This window comes from Pimephales promelas, chromosome 14, assembly GCF_988280905.1.
Source record: "Pimephales promelas chromosome 14, fPimPro1.hap1.1, whole genome shotgun sequence".
Classification (NCBI taxonomy): domain Eukaryota; kingdom Metazoa; phylum Chordata; class Actinopteri; order Cypriniformes; family Leuciscidae; genus Pimephales; species Pimephales promelas.
This window is the reverse complement of record NC_142782.1, coordinates 3,118,701-3,138,763: the sequence shown is the minus strand read 5'-3', so window position 1 is coordinate 3,138,763 and position 20,063 is coordinate 3,118,701. Positions and strand designations below refer to the sequence as shown.

Sequence of the window (20,063 nt, the reverse complement as noted above, 5' to 3'; positions counted from 1 at the left end):
TACATTTGAATACGCCGTTTTTGTATTGTAGAGTGGACTGACGTTTTAAAATACCTCCGTTTTGACAGTTAAGTCATGTGACGCATATTCTACCAATAGATATTCATGTTTATACTGGTATTGTGTCTGTTATGTGCTATTCACTTTCACACTGTTACTACAATGTGTTGCTTTACACACTCTTCATACCACAGTCCTGCAAAGATGGCAGAACATTTACTCACATTTGCTGTTCTGCGTCAAAACATGAGAGAGCAGTCGTGTTTTAGACCAAACGTTTGGTGCCCGAGTGCGACCTGACGCATCAGTGAATGCTGAGATGTTTTACAAAATAAAATGATCCCGTCAAAAGAATTGCGCGATAACCATTTATTTTTCCATCTGTATCATCTCAGTGAGCTTTTACGCGTGCGCAAATAAATCTTTTTTTAAAAATCAATTTGTTCGTTTTGTTCGTTGAATGAACTAAATGACTCGGAAAAAGATTCGTTCATTTTTATTAACGAGTTCGAACAGGAGAGTCACGAACGTTTATCGCAGAACAGAGCAAGGCGAGCATTTCTGCGTATAAAACTTAAACTTTGTTATTTATTTATTAAATGAGCGATCGTTTCACTTGATAAGACCCTTATTCATCGTCTGGAGTCGTTTAAAGCTGCACTAAAACTATCATTTGGACCCCATTGAAGTCCATAATATGGAGAAAAATCCTGGAATGTTTTCATCAAAACCTTAATTTCTTTTCGACTGAGGAAAGAAAGACGTGGACATCTTGGATGACATGGGGCTGAGTAAATTATCAGCAAAAGTTTTTTGAAAAGTGAACTACTCCTTTAAGGTGAGTTTAGCGTTTTTCAAAAGTTTCTCACCCACACTGAAACGTGGAGAGAGAAAAAAAAGAAAAACGTGGACGGAGAGCGTTTCAAAATAAAAACGCATTCTCAAATGTATGTGGATTAATGTAGACGTAGCCTAAATATACAAACAGAAGTACCTGTTTGATCAAGTCCAGGGGAAGTTCGCGTTTCCACTGTTTGAGCTGTCTGGAAGCGAAGGAGTGCAGGGCATAGGACATGGTACCATACTCGATCCACAGGGAGAGGTTTGAGGCGTCGATCTCCAGAGCCCGTCTGAAACAGGTCAGCACAGCCAGAGAGTTCTTCCAGATGGGTCCGTCACTCCTCAGCTCATTAGAGTTCAACTTGTCCTGGATGCGACTGGCACGTGCCAGGGCCATGCCTGCCCATGAGTCAAACCTACATGAGAGATGGAGAGATAACATGGCTGTCCGCATTCAAAGGGTCACTGCAAGGTTAAAATTAGGGCTTTTTTAAGTAAAATAAAAAGGAAAACCGTATGAGCAGTGTAGAGCAACTCTATGGATATATCCAAACCATAAAGTGACTATAAAAACAATAATTTATACAACTTTACCAAACCATTTTATGGATTGTATAATAAATATAGCAGGAAAAAGAAAGTCCAATATAAACACTATATAGTAAAACAAAGTCATAATTATGAACTGCTTTGAAACAGAGTCTGTAGAACGCGCAACAATGATGCGTTTTGACTTTAAAATGCTCAGCGCTTACAATTAAATAATCGCCTTTTAAAGTTTAACATTCACATAAATCCATATCGCGATCCATGTTTTACTGTTTCTGAAATTAAGACTTATAATTATATTATGATATTTAATATACCAGTAATAGAATTATATGATGACAATTAAAACATTTGAAATATTTAAATATTTGAAAATCCAGCTTTTAATGTTGTTTATATGTCTATGTGGTGTTTTTAATCTGCTTTAAGACAAACCATGTGTAAATTCTAGGGCTGTGCAAAGATTAATTGCGATTAATCGCATCCAAAATAAAAGTTTGTGTTTACATAATATATTTCTGTGTGCTTTGTATAAGTATTTTGTATATATAAATACTCTCACATGCATGTATATATTTAAGAAAATGTGTTAAGTATAAAATATTTATATATATATTCAGTATTTACATGCAAATAATTTTTAAATATATACATGCATGCATATGTATTTATATATACAAAATAATTATCCACAGCACACACACACATATATTATGTAAACACAAACTTTTATTTTGGATGCGATTAATCGCAATTAATCTTTGCACAGCCCTAGTAAATTCATAAGACAACAGCATTGATTATTTTATCCTCTCTCAAAAACACGGTTTGAAATTGCTGGTGTTTCTGAGTGACGTCACAAACTACCTTGTAACCAATCAGATCAACGTGTGATCGTCAACCAGTGGATCTCTGAGTGAGTGAGTGGAGGCGGGGCTCATTTGCATATTCATAGAACTGTGTATACTAAATGAGACAAGCGTGTAAAGTTACATTCAAGCTATTTTAAAGGCATGAAGAAATTTGTTTTCAACGAAAAAACTTTTAAATGTAATTTTGGTGATCAAAGACGAATTTTAAGAGATAAAATTATTGACTTCTGGGGAGTTTTTATGGGCCTAAATTTCTTCAAACTGAATTTAAGACTTAAGGACACACATGGATGTACAATTTTAGCAGACCTGTTGGGGCACATGCAGATGTCGTGCATGTAGAACTTGATGGCTTTCGACTGCTCCTTGTTTTTGAAGTGGTAGTCCGCCAGCAGGTAGTACAGCTCGTTCACCACAGGGGGCGCCGGGGAAGCACCTTCTGGAAGCGCTGGCACCTTGGACAAAGAGAAATGCTTTAAGTGACAGATGAACAGACAAAACAGATCTAGATGAACGGACGAGGGTCATCGAGCTCATACCTTGACAGCACCTCCCTCAATATAAGCAGACACTTCGTCGACGGAGAGTGTGGGGCCGTCATTGCGTGGGATTATTCCAGAAAGCCTTTTAAGCAGGTTGGCAAGGTCAGCTGAGACAGTGCTGGTCTTATAGCTGTCAAACTCTGGCAAGGTTTTGGGCTTAAAGTACTCAAACATAAAGATGGCATCGCTCCAATGAAGCTCCACCTAGATCAGAGAGTGGAAGATAGATGGAAAGAGGCAGACTTTTAGATGGTACCATGTAAGCAGGGTCAACGGTGTTATTTTTGTATTATTTACATACTAATTTCAGTTTTCATTCATTTTTTATGTTTACATTTATCTTTAATTTTCTTTCAATTTTAGCAATTTTATTTTAGTCAACGTTTAAATTACTAGTTTTTAATTTACATACTAATTTCAGTTTTCATTATTTTTATTTAGCTTTAGCTTTCATTTTCTTTCAATTTTAGCAATTTTATTTTAGTAAACAATTAAATGACTAGTTTTTAATTTACACACTAATTTAAGTTTTCATTCTTTTTTTAATGTTTACATTTAGCTTTAATTTTCTTTCAATTTTAGCAATTTTATTTTAGTAAACAATTAAATGACTAGTTTTTAATTTACATACTAATTTAAGTTTTCATTCTTTTTTTAATGTTTACATTTAGCTTTAATTTTCTTTCAATTTTAGCAATTTTATTTTAGTAAACAATTAAATGACTAGTTTTTAATTTACATACTAATTTAAGTTTTCATTCTTTTTTTAAGGTTTACATTTAGCTTTAATTTTCTTTCAATTTTAGCAATTTTATTTTAGTCAACGTTTAAATTACTAGTTTTTAATTTACATACTAATTTCAGTTTTCATTTTTTTTAATATTTTTATTTAGCTTTAGCTTTCATTTTCTTTCAATTTTAACAATTTTATTTTAGTCAACAATTAAATGACTAGTTTTTAATTTACATACTAATTTCAGTTTTCATTATTTATTTATTTTTTATATTTACATTTAGCTTTCATTTACTTTCAATTATAGAAATTTTATTTTAGTCAACGTTTAAATTACTATTTTATTATTTAATTATTTTCTCTCCATCACTTTTTACTATATTAATTTTGGACGCTGCATGTACTTCTCAATGAGATTTAGCTGTACACACAAGAATGGAAAGTTTTGACTGGATTTCTGTCAATCTGTGAATTGGAACAGGCTCTTTTTGTCCCGCACAGTAATCTGAACGACGACAGGCGTGCAATAATATCCTCCACGCTGAGACATTTCCCATTATCAGAACCATTCGAACGCAATGACGAGTGACAAAAGACAGAATTATCGATTACCCATCTGAATAAAACGCTATTTTCCCACTGCCATTATGACAATGTTTTTTGAGAGAACTAAGTCTATAACAGGGTCAAAAAAATTGAGCTGACTAGTTTTGATTTATAACACCACTTACAATGCAGGATCAGATAAAGGAAAGAAACAAAACGTGGTTAATACTAAAGAGAATAAAACTAGATTATACAGTTTAGTTACGGATGGAAACTAGCTTTTGTTCAGCAAACCGGGATCCAGTATTTTGTAACCTGATAATGATTCTGTAAAGTAGGCCCGAAAGAATATGTCATTTTGGTGCATATTCTAGACACAGCAACTCACTAAATTCATCCAAAATTAAGGAAAAAGTGGAGAGAATTGTTGATTTTTAAACCTACAGTATAAATGGATTTTATTCCCTACTGCAAATGCAAAGAAACGACAACTATAGCAAAAAAAACCCCAACATTCACTTTAAGTTTTGCGGCTGTTTTTGCCTTTTGCTAAAATGGCCCTGTACCTCACAGTCTAAGCGCAGTTCAATATTTGCCAGTTGCCTGCAAAAACACAAGCAGTATCTACACCACACATTCTATTTCCTCCAGAGACAGAAATAAGTACAGAACACCTCGGTGTTGTACTTTGATGGTGTGTACAGCATTTCCTGTGTGCAGAGCAGTGCTGCATAATGGGAGTGTGTGGGTGGCTAAATGATCAATGGCGACTCTTGCTGCCAAAAGATAATCAATCACCGAATTCTTGCTGAATCAGACCGCCAACTCGCCCGGTCCAACACCCACCTACCTTCATTAGCACGGGGACAGAGCTCATTCTCCAGTTTTAAAGCTTGTAGATCTTACAGACGCAAAATAAGTATGGAGATGTGTTGGGGAGTAACTTACGAACTGAAGTCAACACTATTAAGGCGAGACACTACAGGTGAAGAGGGTCATTTTTTAACTAGCAGATATTACCACGAAACTTTACCAGTTGATTAAGATGAGAAAAACAAGTTTTGTGTAATTTAATGTTTAAATATGAAAATAAGGCATTATCTAATTAAGTATGCGCAAATTTGCATATATTTAAAAACAAAATCTGAGTAGTGGATAAAGCCAGGTTCAAAATTCTTCACATATTAGATGAGAAAAAAATTACAGAGGGATTTATGGATATGAAGAGTTCAGATGCAAAAACCTCTAAGTGCCATTTGAAATTTTCTTCTAGAATGATCATTTTTTATCAAGCTTGTATATTTAAGTTCAGTGATTTCACTTAAATGGCAATGATAGTTACCTATTAATTGTTATTTAAGTGAAATTACTGAACTTAAATATACAAGTTTATTAAAAATCACCATTAAAGAAGAAAATTTCAAATGGCATTTAGAGGCTTTTGCATTTGAACTCTTCATATCTACTTTTGTTATCCTGTAAATCAGAAAAAAATATTTTTGCCATGTTTTTGGGAATAAAATGTTATAGAAATTAGGCTAGGAAAAACATATTTACAAATCCCTCTGTAAATGTCTAGGTACAAGTTATATTATAAACCAGCTCAATCTCTTCCATCTCAGATAGGGGTATTACTTTATTTTATTTTAATTTTTACTCTTAACTGTTTTTATTTATATTGCTGGCATTTACTGAATGAGCACTGTGCCACTGTTCGTCCGACTGTACTATACATTTTATTTTCGACACTGTATTTTATTTTTATTATTATGATTTTTTTTTTTATTCTAAACTGTTTTAATTATTCTGACTTCTTTTGATTATTTTAATTTCTTCCATGTAAAGCACTTTGAATTGCCACTGTGTATGAAATGTGCTATATAAATAAACTTGCCTTGCCTTGCCTTACAAGACTGGAAAGTTTGGTGTATACAGGTGCAACTGAAGTGGACATTTCGGACTTGGAGTATGAGAGAAAACTGGCTTTAAAGATTTAGCATCAGCCAATGAGATTGCGTATTTAGAGTTAAATCCCCCCTTTACTTTCACGATTGGTTGCTGATAAAAAGGAAAAGACCATATTTGGATCCGACAGTGTTGTACAGGAGAAAGAGAGCTTTCTAACGGTGTGTGTGTGATGACAGATCGCGATCGCTGAGCAGCAGGACGATTTAACTGCTAGTTAACTGGAGATGTTTTATTTATTTTTGCATTAGCTGTACAACTTTCCCCCCAACTTTCATAGACAGCATAAATAATTTGCAAGCTGCTAAAATAAAGCATACAAAACATCAGCTAAAATGATCTATATGCTATTATAATCAAAGCATGTGCATGTTTGTCAGTGATTTATTTATATTAGGTTATTACAGCATTTAAAGAGCACAGACCTACGCAAATGAGGTGCATGTGAAACGCCTTGTTAGAAATGCTTTTCCTTTTCAGGAAAAGTATCGAAATCGCAATTCTTTACTTGGTATTAGGGATGGGACGATAACCGGTTTCACTATAAACCGTGATAAAATGTACTGACGGTTAGTATTATCGTTTAAAATGTAATTATCATTAAAATCGCGATTTTAATAACTCACTGAATCCTGTCGGCCAGTCTGACGCAGGCGCGCAGCACGCAATATTTTTTTAAATTACTATTCGAGAAGGAATGGCGGAAGGCAGTGACCGTGCTCAGGAGATTTTTCAGCCTTTTAAGAGGACCAAATCTGAGGTGTGGTCATATTTTGGGTTTTACAAAAGTCCTGAGGGAAACTTGATCGAGGATGGCCACCTTGTCTGCCGAACAAAAAGTCACTGCAATAGAAACACTTCAAATCTGCCGAGTCGTCTTGTGTGATCATCACCCGAACGCAAGGCAAGTTAACTTTGACCTCAATACCAAAACTACGTCTGGGAAACAATTGGGCACGAAATGTTGTTTTGAGTTGAAACATTTTATGTCACTCACTTGAAATAGACGTGAAGCTTCAGTGAAGAAAAGTTTATAGCAAGTGTCTTTGAGCCAAAGACGAACGAACAACTTCAAACAAGACTATTATTAAGAGTGATAATAGTAAAGTATAGATACATCACGTATTAAACCGATTTTATTTTTACCACATAATTACGGGGACATATTGAATTGATAATGAGATTAGCTAATGTTTTAAATCTTACCTGTTTATGAATTCATTTTGAAAAACAATCGATATATCACACCAATATTATCAAACTCTGTAAGCAATAAATCAACTCTGATTTCATTTTTGCAATACAATCAAAAACCGGAGACGCAAGACGGCAAGTTGTATTTGAATGAAACAAGAGCGCTCGTCCGTTGTGAATGTTATTGATGTGCGCTGTGTAATAATGCGTTGCTATTGACGACGGGCATTATAAAGAAGCAAATGCCATAGAATAGAATCTTGCTTAAAAAAACTGCATAGAGAGACTTGTTTTATTTGTTGTTTGTTGATTTTCAATTATAAAATGAAATGTTTTCAGTGTGAGCATCAGTTCTTTTTGAGCAATTTCACACATTTTTAACAAAAACCGTGATAATATTGATAATCACGATTATTTTGGACACTACAATCGTGATATGAAATTTTCATACCGTCCCATCCCTACTTGGTATCGGTATCGAAACAATAATTTTGGTAACGTGACAACACTAATTACCTGTGGGGCAGAATGGTCCTCCAGGTATCGGGCTTTGCTCTTCTTGCTCGGGTAAGCGTACATGCAGAAGAAACACTGCTCCAGTGCCGTCTCCAGATCCTCTTTATACGGCAGCTTCTCCTGTCCTGAGAGCGTCTCCCGCAGCACACGCACCTGAAAACACACAAGCACAATCACTACACTGAACTGAAGGCAAAATATTTCGCTAAATGGTGCAGTGCTGCGCATAGCGGTTTCTAACTCGATTACACAACCATTCAACTGTTGAAAAGAGTAGTGCTGCTTCATATTTTTGTGGAAACTGTGATTAGAAAGTTCAATAGAACAGTGTTTATTTGGAACAGAAATATTTTTCAATATTACAAAATGTCTACTGTCACATTTAATGCGTCCTTGCTGAATAAAAGTATTAAAACTTTTGAAAAAGTATAAATAACTTTTGAATGGTAATGTATATAAATAAGTGTTAGTGTAAAAAAAGTTTAATGCATTTGAACTTTTTTAATACGTTAGCTGCATTTTATAAACGTATCTGTTAAAGATCCATTTTGTCCCTGAATTACTGTAATTTAGACCCTTATTGTTTTTGTGCCAGATAAATGTAAAAAAGTTCTTATCACATCGGTTTAAAAAGGGTCAAATGTGAAAGGGTTAGTTCACCCAAAAATGAAAATTTTGTCATTAATTACTCGCCCTCATGTTGTTTTAAATCTTCAGAACACAGATGATGATCTTTTTAATGAAATCTGAGAGATTTCTGTTCTGTTGACGCTTCAGAAAGTTTAGTTACTCGGTTTAGTCCAAATTTTCGGAAGAGACTCGGCCGCTTTATATGATGACCGGATTTAATTTAGGCTAATAAATATCTTTATTTGTGTTTCGAAGATGAACGAAAGTCTTATGGGTATGGAATGACATGAGGGTGAGTAAATGATGAACTATCCCTTTAAGGAATGATTAATAGAGGCCGACCGATAAAGGATTTTGAAGGCCGATACCGATACAAATATTTTGGGGTTTTAAAAACCGATATTCCGATATATCGACTGATATTTTATTTATTTATTTATTTTTAAACTAGACATGATAGTCACAAAATTTGTCAAGCTTATTTGAGTTAAGAGAACTGATGGGGATGTTCTTTTAATTGTTATTCAAGCAATGACCAACTCAACGAGTGTTGCCAACAGGAACGGTGTAGAGTGCCCTCTGGTGGACAAACTATACATCTCCAACACTCGTGACATGGTTCAAGCGTGTTTCGTCCGTTTTTATTTTATTTTTGAAATATTCATTTATCGGCCATTATAACTCCTGATACCGACAGTTTGGAAAATGCCTAATATCGGTCTGCCTCTATAAAATACACATGACAAAATTCAAAAGTCCTGATTACAGAAGCATAGAAACATGTTCCAGAGAGATCGCCATGACAAAACACTCACAAAAAACTTGAGCAGAGTGCCATCAGAGTTGCAGCACCAGGAGCGCCGGCCCAGGTATTCATGTGCCGTGTTCAGGAGCATGAGGGATGAGGGCAGCAGCGGCGTGTCGTCCTCTGCAGATCACACACACATACACAGCTGGCTCAACAACACTGTCAAATACTAATACACACTAAGGTTATCACTATCCTTAAACCATGTAACTTTTGGCCTTCTATGGTTTAAAAAAAACTGCATGCATTTTGCGGGAGGACATTGTTTTGGTTGTGCTTTGGCTTTGTTTGACAGTGCGGATGAATATGATAATACTGCAGTTCAATGAACTCTGTTAGAGCTGCATATGGCAGTTTACCTGTTCAATAAAATACAGTGGTGTGAATAAGTGTTTGCCCCCATGCTAAAGTTGCCTAAAAAGAGGAATAAAAAATCATCTTTTGGATATTGATCTTAATGCCTTAATTAGAAAAATTAGGAAAACTCCAACCTTTAAGGACACAAATTTTCTTTGTGAATGAATAATGTATCATAAATAAATAAATGTTTTTCCTTAAAATACAGGGTGCATAAGTCAGGGCCCCCCTATGTTAAATTCCCATAGAGTCAGGCAGATTTTTATTTTTAAAAGCCAGTTATTTCATGGATCCTGGATAATATGCATCCTGATAAAGTTCCCTTGGCCTTTGGAATTAAAATATCCCCACATCATCACACACCTTCCACCACACCTAGAGATTGGCATGGTTTTACTTCAGTTAGCCTAATAGCTGGTTTGATTTGCATTGAAAGATGATCTTATGGAAAGTCCCCCATGCCAATCTCTAGGTGTGGTGGAAGGTGTGTGATGATGTGGAGATATTTTAATTCCAAAGGTCAAGGGAACTTTATCAGGATGCATATTATCCTGGATCCATGAAATAACTGGCTTTTAAAAATAAAAATCTGCCTGACTCTATGGAAATTTAACATAGGGGGCCGTGACATATGCACCCTGTATTTTAAGGAAAAACATTTATTTATTTATGATACATTATTCATTCACAAAGAAAATTTGTGTCCTTAAAGGTTGGAGTTTTCCTCATTTTTCTAATTATGGCATTAAGATCAATATCCAAGGGTTGATTTTTTATTCCTCTTTTTAGACAACTTTAGCATGGGGGCAAACACTTATTCACACCACTGTATATGGTAATCTCTGTGTTGCTTTTACAACATTTAAAATCCCTCAGTTCTCCATCTCTAAAAAAACCAAAGCTGATGTTGGTTCTGGTTTTATTACAAGCCCTTGTCTTGTTCTCTTTTTCCGGGCCAATGCTACATCATCGCGAAAGTTTATCATTGGCATGGGTTTTTAAGTCTGGCCAATTTAAACATTCAAGTGATTTTAAAGCGATTTCAAGTGCAAGAAGTATGGAAAAACTTGTGAACAAATAAAGACATGATTGTGTTAAATCTTAGCGAGTATCCTAGTAAACAGTCATTTACAGTAGTGGCCAAAAGTGATGATTTTCACCCTTTATTTTAATATTATAAAAAAATTGGTTAAAGATTTTGCTTGGAGTTGATATTTATACAAAAACAAGAGAGAAACAACAAAATACTGTAGCCAATGTATGCCTTTCTCCTCTTAGCTTTTGTCTTTTCTATGCATTATTTTGCATAGTAAAAAAAAAACCCTTAAGCTGTAGTTTGCTTTTTTTGGCTAAATATTTTATCAGATAAACAGCTTAACATAGTTATGCGTTTTGTTTATCCCTTAGTTTTTAAATATATAATAAATAAATAAATAAAAATCCTCATATTTAAATGTTTAATCAAACTTTTAGGATCTTTAAAAACAAATACCCCCTCCGGACATCACTTTTGGCGACTAATGTATGCATTAAGTGAATGTAAACAGCTGAGGGGACAAAACACATGCATATCCTGGATCTGTGGTCTTTTTTTAACAGTTTAAAACAGTTTTTAAGAGATGAAACTCTTTATATTCATTTATCATGAAAACAAATCTCAGAAAACGGTTGACTACAGTATGTACCGATGTGTTATTAGACCAAAGGTTCATTTCGCGCTTAAGTTGTCCTTTAAAGTGACAGCAGTCTAATATACCTGCCATTATTTGTTCATTAAACAAGAGACAAAGTACTAACTTTAATTAGGATTAATCTATATATAATTTATACAGTGAAGACTATGCGGTGTCATTTTACATTTAATTACTTTATATTTTTTTAGTATTCAGGCACAGAAATTGAATAAATTTGTACGAAAAACCTTAATTTGTATCTTTGTTCAGTAGTATTTATTTGTGGAATTAGTCATTTGTTTATTCATTCTTATTTATCTACTGACTGGTCACTTGTCTTCAACAGGGTTTGCTGTGGTAACGAAATTACAATTTCACTAGTATCTAAAATGTTGGTGTCATAACCTTATTTACTTGAATTCAACGTGAAAAAAAAACAACAACAAGAACTCTTATATAATGGTTTTCTTAAAATATTGGCAGGGAAAATACAAATTTGACCCACTGGCCCCGACCAGACCAACTTTAGTGGTGTCGAGCCCTGTTTAATGTCATTATCTTCCTTTATTCATACCATCGTCATCCTCGTCTGTGATGTGCTGTCGCAGCATGCAGTCGAACGCCGCCTCCTCCTGTTTGATGAGGTGGTACAGCAGAATCCATGGCAACAGTGATGAGAAATGAGCCTCTTTGGGGTCATCAGGTAAGACCATGCTGTTGGCTATCAACTGGAGAAGGAGCACACACACACACACACATAGTAGTTAAAACCTGATCATGTAGATACAAACGCTCCCAGTAAAGGGTTAGTTCACCCAAAAATTTAAATTAGCCCATGATTTACTCACCCGGAAGCCATCCTAGGTGTGTATGACATTCTTCTTTCAGACGAATGCAATCAGAGTTCATTTAAAAAAGCTTCCAAGCTTCATAATGAGAGTCAATGGTATATCAAAGTGCATCTATCCGTGATAAAAGTGTCCCAAAAGGCTCTGCGGGGGTTAATAAAGGCCTTCTGAAGACGGTAGTACGCAAGTCGACTTATACCAAAGGAGTAATATCACTTCAGAAGGCCTTTATTAATCCCCGCAGAGCCGTTTGGGACACTTTTAGGCCTTTATTAACCCCCGCAGAGCCGTTTGGGACACTTTTATGCCTTTATTAACCCCCGCAGAGCCGTTTGGGACACTTTTAGGCCTTTATTAACCCCCGCAGAGCCGTTTGGGACACTTTTAGGCCTTTATTAACCCCCGCAGAGCCGTTTGGGACACTTTTAGGCCTTTATTAACCCCCGCAGAGCCGTTTGGGACACTTTTAGGCCTTTATTAACCCCCGCAGAGCCGTTTGGGACACTTTTAGGCCTTTATTAACCCCCGCAGAGCCGTTTGGGACACTTTTATCACGGATAGATGCACTTTGATGGACTTTGATACACTATTGACTCCCATTGTGAAGTAGAATGTCATATACACCTAGGATGGCTTCAGGGAGTGTAATTCATGGGCTAATTTTCATTTTCCTGAACGATCCCTTTAACCCACACAGACCTGTATGAGGTTGTTGGCGAGGCGAGGCAGGTTTGTGGAGCGCGGCGTGAGACAGAGAAGCTCAGGCTTGTCAGTGATGCAGATTTCGATGCCCTTCAGCAGGGCCGTGATGGTGGAAACCCACTCCTCCTTAGCAGAGGGGCTGCTGGGTAATGAAGAGTTCAAGTGCTGCATGGCCTCGTTGAGAGACACTTCAGATGTCTCAAAGCAGGAGCTGAAGTCTTTCAGTCGCAGCAGGGAACTCTGGGGGGACGGATGTGGAGTCAACAGGTTAAGTGTCTGAAAACTTGAATTGAGGGTTTAGGAAATGTTCAGCCAAGCTTGTCACATTTAAGACAAGTGGGATATCGCACACTTTGAGTAAAGCTAGTCATTATTCCAATAATAACCTGCTTTTAACATGCTGGCTCTATCATTTTGAGCTCCGACATGAATCAAACTGATCCACAGATAACACGGCTGCGTTTACGAGACAATCCAGTAACACTTATAGTTGTAGATAAAGGTGTTCATAATGCCTAATTATATGTAGAGCCCGACCGATAAAGGATTTTGAAGGCAAATACCGATACAAATATTTTTGGGTTTTAAAATCCGATATATCGGCCGATATTTTTTTTATTTTTTATTAAATATTAAAAGCTAACTTTTCTGCACAAGATACGTTTGATACTTTTTCTCTACGTCTAAATGTTCACTCCTCGCAAGTCTAACTTACATTTTACAATGCAGGGACTGTAACTAGAGATATGCTAGTTATAAATACAGTAATCATTACTTTATTTAGGCAGAAAAAGTTCATTGTGGTTTCCAAGCTCATTAATGTTAACGTTAGCGGTCTTCCACTGATGATAGTGGCATTAGCTAGCTTTGTGGTTAACTAGTCTATGATGAGCCATGATTTAGCAATAGATAACGTCATACTGCAAATTGTAAAACATACATTTTCAATATAACAGGCCAAGGAGAGATGATTGAAGCGTGTTTTGTCTGTTTTTATTTTATTTTTTAAATATTCATTTATCGGCCATTATGACTGCCGATACCGATATTTTGGAAAATGCCTAATATCGGCCGATAATATCGGTCTGTCTCTAATTATATGCATGATATATTATTTACAATCCATTTAAACGTTTTGGAAGATTTGTTTTTGAAAGACTTTTTGAATGCTCACCAAAAATGTATTTGATCAAAAATACAGTAATTCTGTGAAATACAAAAAGTGTAAAATTCTCTATGTGAATATATGAGGAGTTCTTTTCCAAAACGCTATAAATCCATTTCAACAGTTTTCAGGAAAACTACATTTTTTACCTAGACCCACACATTTTGTGAATATTCTAGTTATCCTGTTGAAATGTTTTATTGGTTCAGTCTGAACATTTTGAACAATGATTATTAAATCAAACAACAATATTGTTAATGATAAATTAATAGTTAATTTTATTTTTTTTTCAAAACACTATAAATCCATCCATTTATTATTTTTAGTTTTTAAAAGACCTTTTGAATGCTCACCAAGGCTGCATTTATTTGATCCAAAATACAGTAAATACTGTGAAATACAAATTTAAAACAAAAAAAAAATTCTATGTGAATATATAGTAAAGTGTAATTCACTTCTGTGATCAAAGCTGGATTTTCAGTATCATTACTCCAGTCTTCCGTGTCACATTATCCTTCAGAAATCACTCTAATATGATGATTTCATGCTCAAAAATATATTTTGTAATCTAGAAATCTTTTTATCACTGCATGAATCCAAAAATACTGTCGGCAGACTGCAGCCAAAAATAGTTTAGGACTAAAATGTCCTTGAAGATTTATTCTGTAATATTAAAATACTGAAATTAAAAGTGTAATAAAATAAACACTTAAATGTGTATTTTGGATGTTTTCTTTACACTAGTCTGAAAAAGACTAAAAAGCGCAAAATCTCAAAAAAAAAAAACATTTTGTCTTGCTTTAAATAACTTTCTTATTAGTTCTTTTTAAACAGTTCGATAAATAATTCAGTCTCTCTAAACCCTTCCTTTCTTAGAGCATGCTCTGTTCTGATTGGTCAGATGGCCCAGTCTGTTGTGATTGGTCGACCTCTTAAAGAGCCGGTATACTCATGGCAAAGTGATTTTCCTTCTTCGCACGTTGAAATGCAATGAAAGTGGCTTTGCATAAAAGCATCTGACAAATGCATAAATGTAACTTTCTTTAAAGAGAATAACACCTCATAATACATAAAATAACACTTCAATAACAGTATATCACTGGCCACACTTCTTTTTACCCCTAAGTGAAGATGGAAAATCACTTTTCCATGACCATATCGGGTCTTTAAGAGTTCGACCAATCACAACAGACTAGGCCATCTGACCAATCAGAGCAGAGCATGCGCTAAGAAAGGAAGGGTATAGAGAGACTGAATCATTTATCGAACTGTTTCAGGAACAATGAGAATAGTGGTGATGCTGAAATGTGTTTTTGACCTTGGATGAATGTAAACCTCCAAAACAACATTAGGAGTGTTTAAAATAGCATAACAGTGTGAGTTTAAGGAGAATGTGTGATGTACCTGCAGCAGTAGCAGCTGTGCTGGTCTCTCTGGAGCAGAGCTGATGTAATCCAGAGGTTTGAGTCGTGCCGAGCCCTGGCCGAAGCTCAGTGTGGGCTGCAGTAAACGCACCACAGACTGATAGTCTCCAGCGTCAAACAGTCTCTGGATCTCCTCTAGAGACTGACATCGCTCTAGAGACTTCAACTTCTTCTCAATCTAAACAGAGCAATGAGGAGAAGACATTTGATATGATTCTACACTTAAAGGAGTAGTTCACTATTTAAAAACAAACTCACCCCCATGTCATCCAAGATGTCCACGTCTTTCTTTCTTCAGTCGAAAAGAAATTAAGGTTTTTGATGAAAACATTCCAGGATTTTCTCCATATAATGGACTTCAATGGGAACCAAACGGTTCAAGGTCCAAAAGAGAGTTTCAGTGCAGCTTCAAAGGGCTTTAAACGACACCAGACGATCAAAATAAACAAATCTTTTTTTCGAGTCATTCGAAATGACTGCTGGTTTCGCTAGATAAGACCCTTATTCATCGTCTGGTGTCGTTTAAAGCCCTTTGAAGCTGCATTGAAACTCTCATTTGGACCTTGAACCATTTGGACCCCATTGAAGTCCATTATATGGAGAAAAAACATGGAATGTTTTCATCAAAAACCTTAATTTATTTTCGACTGAAGAAAGAAAGACATGGACATCTTGGATGACATGGGGGTGATAAATTATCAGCAGTTTTTTTTTTTAGTGAACTACTCTTTTAATTGGGTCATATCATGCAAAAGTGGACCAATACAGACATATTCTAGCTGTTTATGTTTTTTATGTTTTGTTTTTTTAATGATTTATGTTCATTTTTAATGTTATCGTTATCTGCCCGATAAGAAAATTTGGCACATATATTAAAGCTGATAAATAATGGATTATTTACTTCGACTGAGGCACTTCACGGTTCGCCATGATGGTTTTAAATTGCTTGAAATATGATTGAAATCACTTTCAAAAAGAAAATGCAGTTCAGTGCAAGATGTGCAGCGCAAGTCTGTCATACAGGCTACATAAAGTTATAATGAGAACATTATAATTGTGGCTTTTATTGGTGAGTCTTTTGTTTCTGTAAGCAGGCTCAAAAAAAATTATAAAACTGTACAAATCGGTGCAAATCTCTCATGAAGAGTCACCAGGACACCAGAATCTTTTTTGCCATTTCCATATTCAAGAAGGGATATTGGGGAAAAATATATATATATTTATATATATATATATATATATATATATATATATATATATATAATATATATAATATATATATATATATATATAAATGTATACTTAAATAAAGGGGGGTTCACAGTAATGCCACAGAAGAACAATTTTGTTTCTCCTAAGAACCTTTCATTGATCAGTTCTTAAAAAAACATTTCTCTTAGTGTGAAGAACATTTTAAAGCCCCATTATGACATTTTTGAAATTTTGCTCTCAGGGTCCCTCTACAGTTGGGAAACAGTATTGTCTTCTACTACCGTCTTAAAATCTGTCAAGGTTATGTAACGGAGTTAAAAATGCACTTTTAGTAATTCTTATTTTCAAATTAGCATCTTTGTTTTTATTTATCATTTAATGGTTGAGTATTTGTGAATTTTATCTCATTGAGTTATTTTTATGTATTTTTATTTTTGCGAATGTTACCCAGTCCCTCCAGAAAAACGCGATTATGCGATCGCTGAATTCAATGCAAAATCAGCCAAAGTCCGCATATTTATGCGGGGGGCCGCATTTTTTCGAATAACCCGCACTTTCGCCGCATAAAATGCCGATTTCCACGCAAAATATGCGGGGCTCGCATGATTTCATAATCCTCGTATTTTCGTTGCAAAAAAAAGTCATATCTTCGCAGAAAGTTGAAAAATGTTGCGTTTGCTTCATACAAGAGCAGCCATTTCCTCCGGTTTCCATGGGAACGTTATGAAGTGACGCAATTACGCGACGGGATAGCTCACAGCTGAAGTTATTGCAGAGGCCAGAAAGACTCACGGAGGCGATTGACATCTCACAAATCGAACTCGTATAACTGTCTGTCACACGTTCTACCATCACATCGTTACTTAATAAACAAAATAAGATAAAAGAATAAGCATCAAACAGAAATTACCCGCACACATGGGGTGTTTGAGGCGCACACACTGCAGACAGTTCAGCGCGCAGCTCTTAAAGGGGCCACACCTTATTTACACTCGTTACAGTCTGAAATAAAACATTGCTGATTTTGTAATTGTGAAAGAGAGTCTATTGTGCACTTATTGTTTGAATGTCCCTATTTTTCAATCTTTTGGAATGAGATGTCTCAATTTCTAGGTTTTAAAATGAATTGCAACCTTGTCTTAAATTTGTCATCTTCATACAAATGATTTTGACTTTCCTATAAGAAAAATGTATGTTATCGATTTTTTTCTATTATTAGGAAAATTTCATATTCATCAAACTAAGTGGAGTAGCCTAACTCAAAACCCAACTTTGCTCATTTCAAAACAGCCTTTAAAATGTATTTTGAGTCTTTAAAATTTAAAAAAAAAAAAAAATCGAAAAGCCCAAAAGATCTGTATCTCTGCTAAAGGAATTTAATATGTCTGTGATGCCCTCTATCTTTTTTTTTTCTTTTTTTCTTTTTTTTTTCCAAATTATTGTTTCATGTTTTAGGCTACTTCTCAGATGTTATACTTATCAGAAAATGTGTAAAAGAAATGTCAAGAACTTGATATCAAACTCTGTGATTTTGAAAATTTAATAAAAATAAAACAAGAGAGAAATTAAATATTCCCAGCACTTTCTATGATGTAGTATGCTTGCTACATCATAGAAAGTAATAAGAAATGACTCTTTACATTAAGGTAGTAGCCTAGTGAGAACAGGATGTTGGGGGAATCACTTTTTTTCTCTTTTTCATCAAACCGCAGTTTTTGCAAGTTCCCGCAATTTTTGCAAGTTCCCGCAATTTCATCGCATAAAATTGCATAAATATCCCGCATATTCCATCGCATTTTTAAAGAAAACGGGCCGCGTAATCAAGGATTTTTGCCCGCAACAATCACAAAAAAACTCCGCGTTTTTCTGGAAGGACTGGTTACCTGTGGAAATGACCCTTCCTGCACACTATCCTTTCTGTCCCTCCTAAGCTTCCGTAGCGTACCGTCTCCCTCAGTCTCGTTTTGCACTGCTGAGGGTAAGTTGAGTGAAAATGTGCTGCTGAGCTAATTTGCTGTTTTCTATTTTCAATGTTTAACGTCTAATGTTAATACATTAACACTATGTGTGGCGGTCTCGTGTTATTTTGAGCTGAATCTGAAGTTTTCAGATTCACTTTCCAACCGCCATTTCACGACGGCACACGGGTCGCGCTCTGTGAGCAATGTAGATCGTCGGAGTTTTCAGCGTCCCTTTATATATAGTGTAAACGCTGTATTTTTGTATGTTTAGGAAGCAGAGGTGCTGTGAAAGGAAGCCAGAAGGCAATTAATGTGCATTTGTACTCTACAGGTATGCATTTTTGTTTTTGGTTATCCATTACATTTTTTTTTTTTTTTTTTTGTTTCTGTTACGCCACACAAACTTTATTCAGCCCATTGGGCGTTTCTGTTATACTATTCTCTTTAAAGGATTAGTTCACTTTTGAAAAAACTTTTGCTGATAATGTACTCACCCCCATGTCATCCAAGATGTCCATGTCTTTCTTTCCTCAGTCGAAAAGAAATTTAGGTTTTTGATGAAAACATTCCAGGACTTTTCTCCATATAATGGACTTCAATGGGAACCGGATGGTTCAAGTATCAAAAGACGGTTTATAACTGTTTCAGATGCAGCTTCAAATGTCTTTAAACGACACCAGACGATGAATAAGGGTCTTATCATGCGAAACGATCGGTTATTTCAAAGCTTATTCCAAAAATGTAACTTTTATAAGGACAAATGCTAGCCTTGCTCTATTCTCTGAGGCGCGTTTGCAACGTCACGTATTACGTAATTACATTCAAAAGGTCACGGGCGACGTAGCCGGAAGTGCAGAGTCAGAGTGTTTACAAGTTGAACGCATAGGTTGAACGTGAAAACTAACTCAAACACCGTTTACAAAAAAGGAATTAAAAGGAAAAACAACGATGTCGGACGATTTTGATTCTGTACTTCCGGCTACATCGCCCGTGACCTTTTGAACGTAATTACGTATTACGTGACGTTACAAACGTGCCTCAGAGAATAGAGCAAGGCTAGCATTTGTCCTTAGAAAAGTCACATTTTTGGAATAAGTTTTGAAATAACCGATCGTTTCGCATGATAAGACCCTTATTCATCGTCTGGTGTCGTTTAAAGACATTTGAAGCTGCATCTGAAACAGTTATTAACCGTCTTTTGATACTTGAACCATCCGGTTCCCATTGAAGTCCATTATATGGAGAAAAATCCTGGAATGTTTTCATCAAAAACCTAAATTTCTTTTCGACTGAGGAAAGAAAGACATGGACATCTTGGATGACATGGGGGTGAGTAAATTATCAGCAAAAGTTTTTTCAAAAGTGAACTAATCCTTTAAGGAAACATATGCACTGTGTTTATGTATTTGTTGCATTTAATGCTTAATATTTTCTGGACGGTGTTAATGACTTTCTATGATTAATGTGCACTCTACTATGCAAAATACCTCATGTAATTGTTCAAATAATGTATTTATAATGTAATT

The 20,063-nt window shown here is 35.4% G+C and overlaps 1 protein-coding gene across 6 annotated transcripts in view; it reads right to left on the bottom strand.

The window, feature by feature from the left end:
* The window catches only part of cabin1 (calcineurin binding protein 1), a 154,608-nt gene that overhangs the window by 103,871 nt on the left and 30,674 nt on the right, over window positions 1–20,063 (bottom strand). For all 6 annotated transcript variants that reach the window (XM_089119272.1, XM_039675057.2, XM_039675058.2 and 3 more), the window contains exons 16-23: window positions 15,345–15,542; window positions 12,773–13,015; window positions 11,800–11,953; window positions 9,203–9,315; window positions 7,758–7,910; window positions 2,801–3,007; window positions 2,571–2,716; window positions 995–1,256 (exon numbers count right to left, since the gene is read on the bottom strand). In XM_089119272.1, the coding sequence (XP_088975398.1) occupies window positions 995–1,256; window positions 2,571–2,716; window positions 2,801–3,007; window positions 7,758–7,910; window positions 9,203–9,315; window positions 11,800–11,953; window positions 12,773–13,015; window positions 15,345–15,542 (1,476 nt within the window). The remainder of the gene's footprint in view (window positions 1–994; window positions 1,257–2,570; window positions 2,717–2,800; window positions 3,008–7,757; window positions 7,911–9,202; window positions 9,316–11,799; window positions 11,954–12,772; window positions 13,016–15,344; window positions 15,543–20,063) is intronic.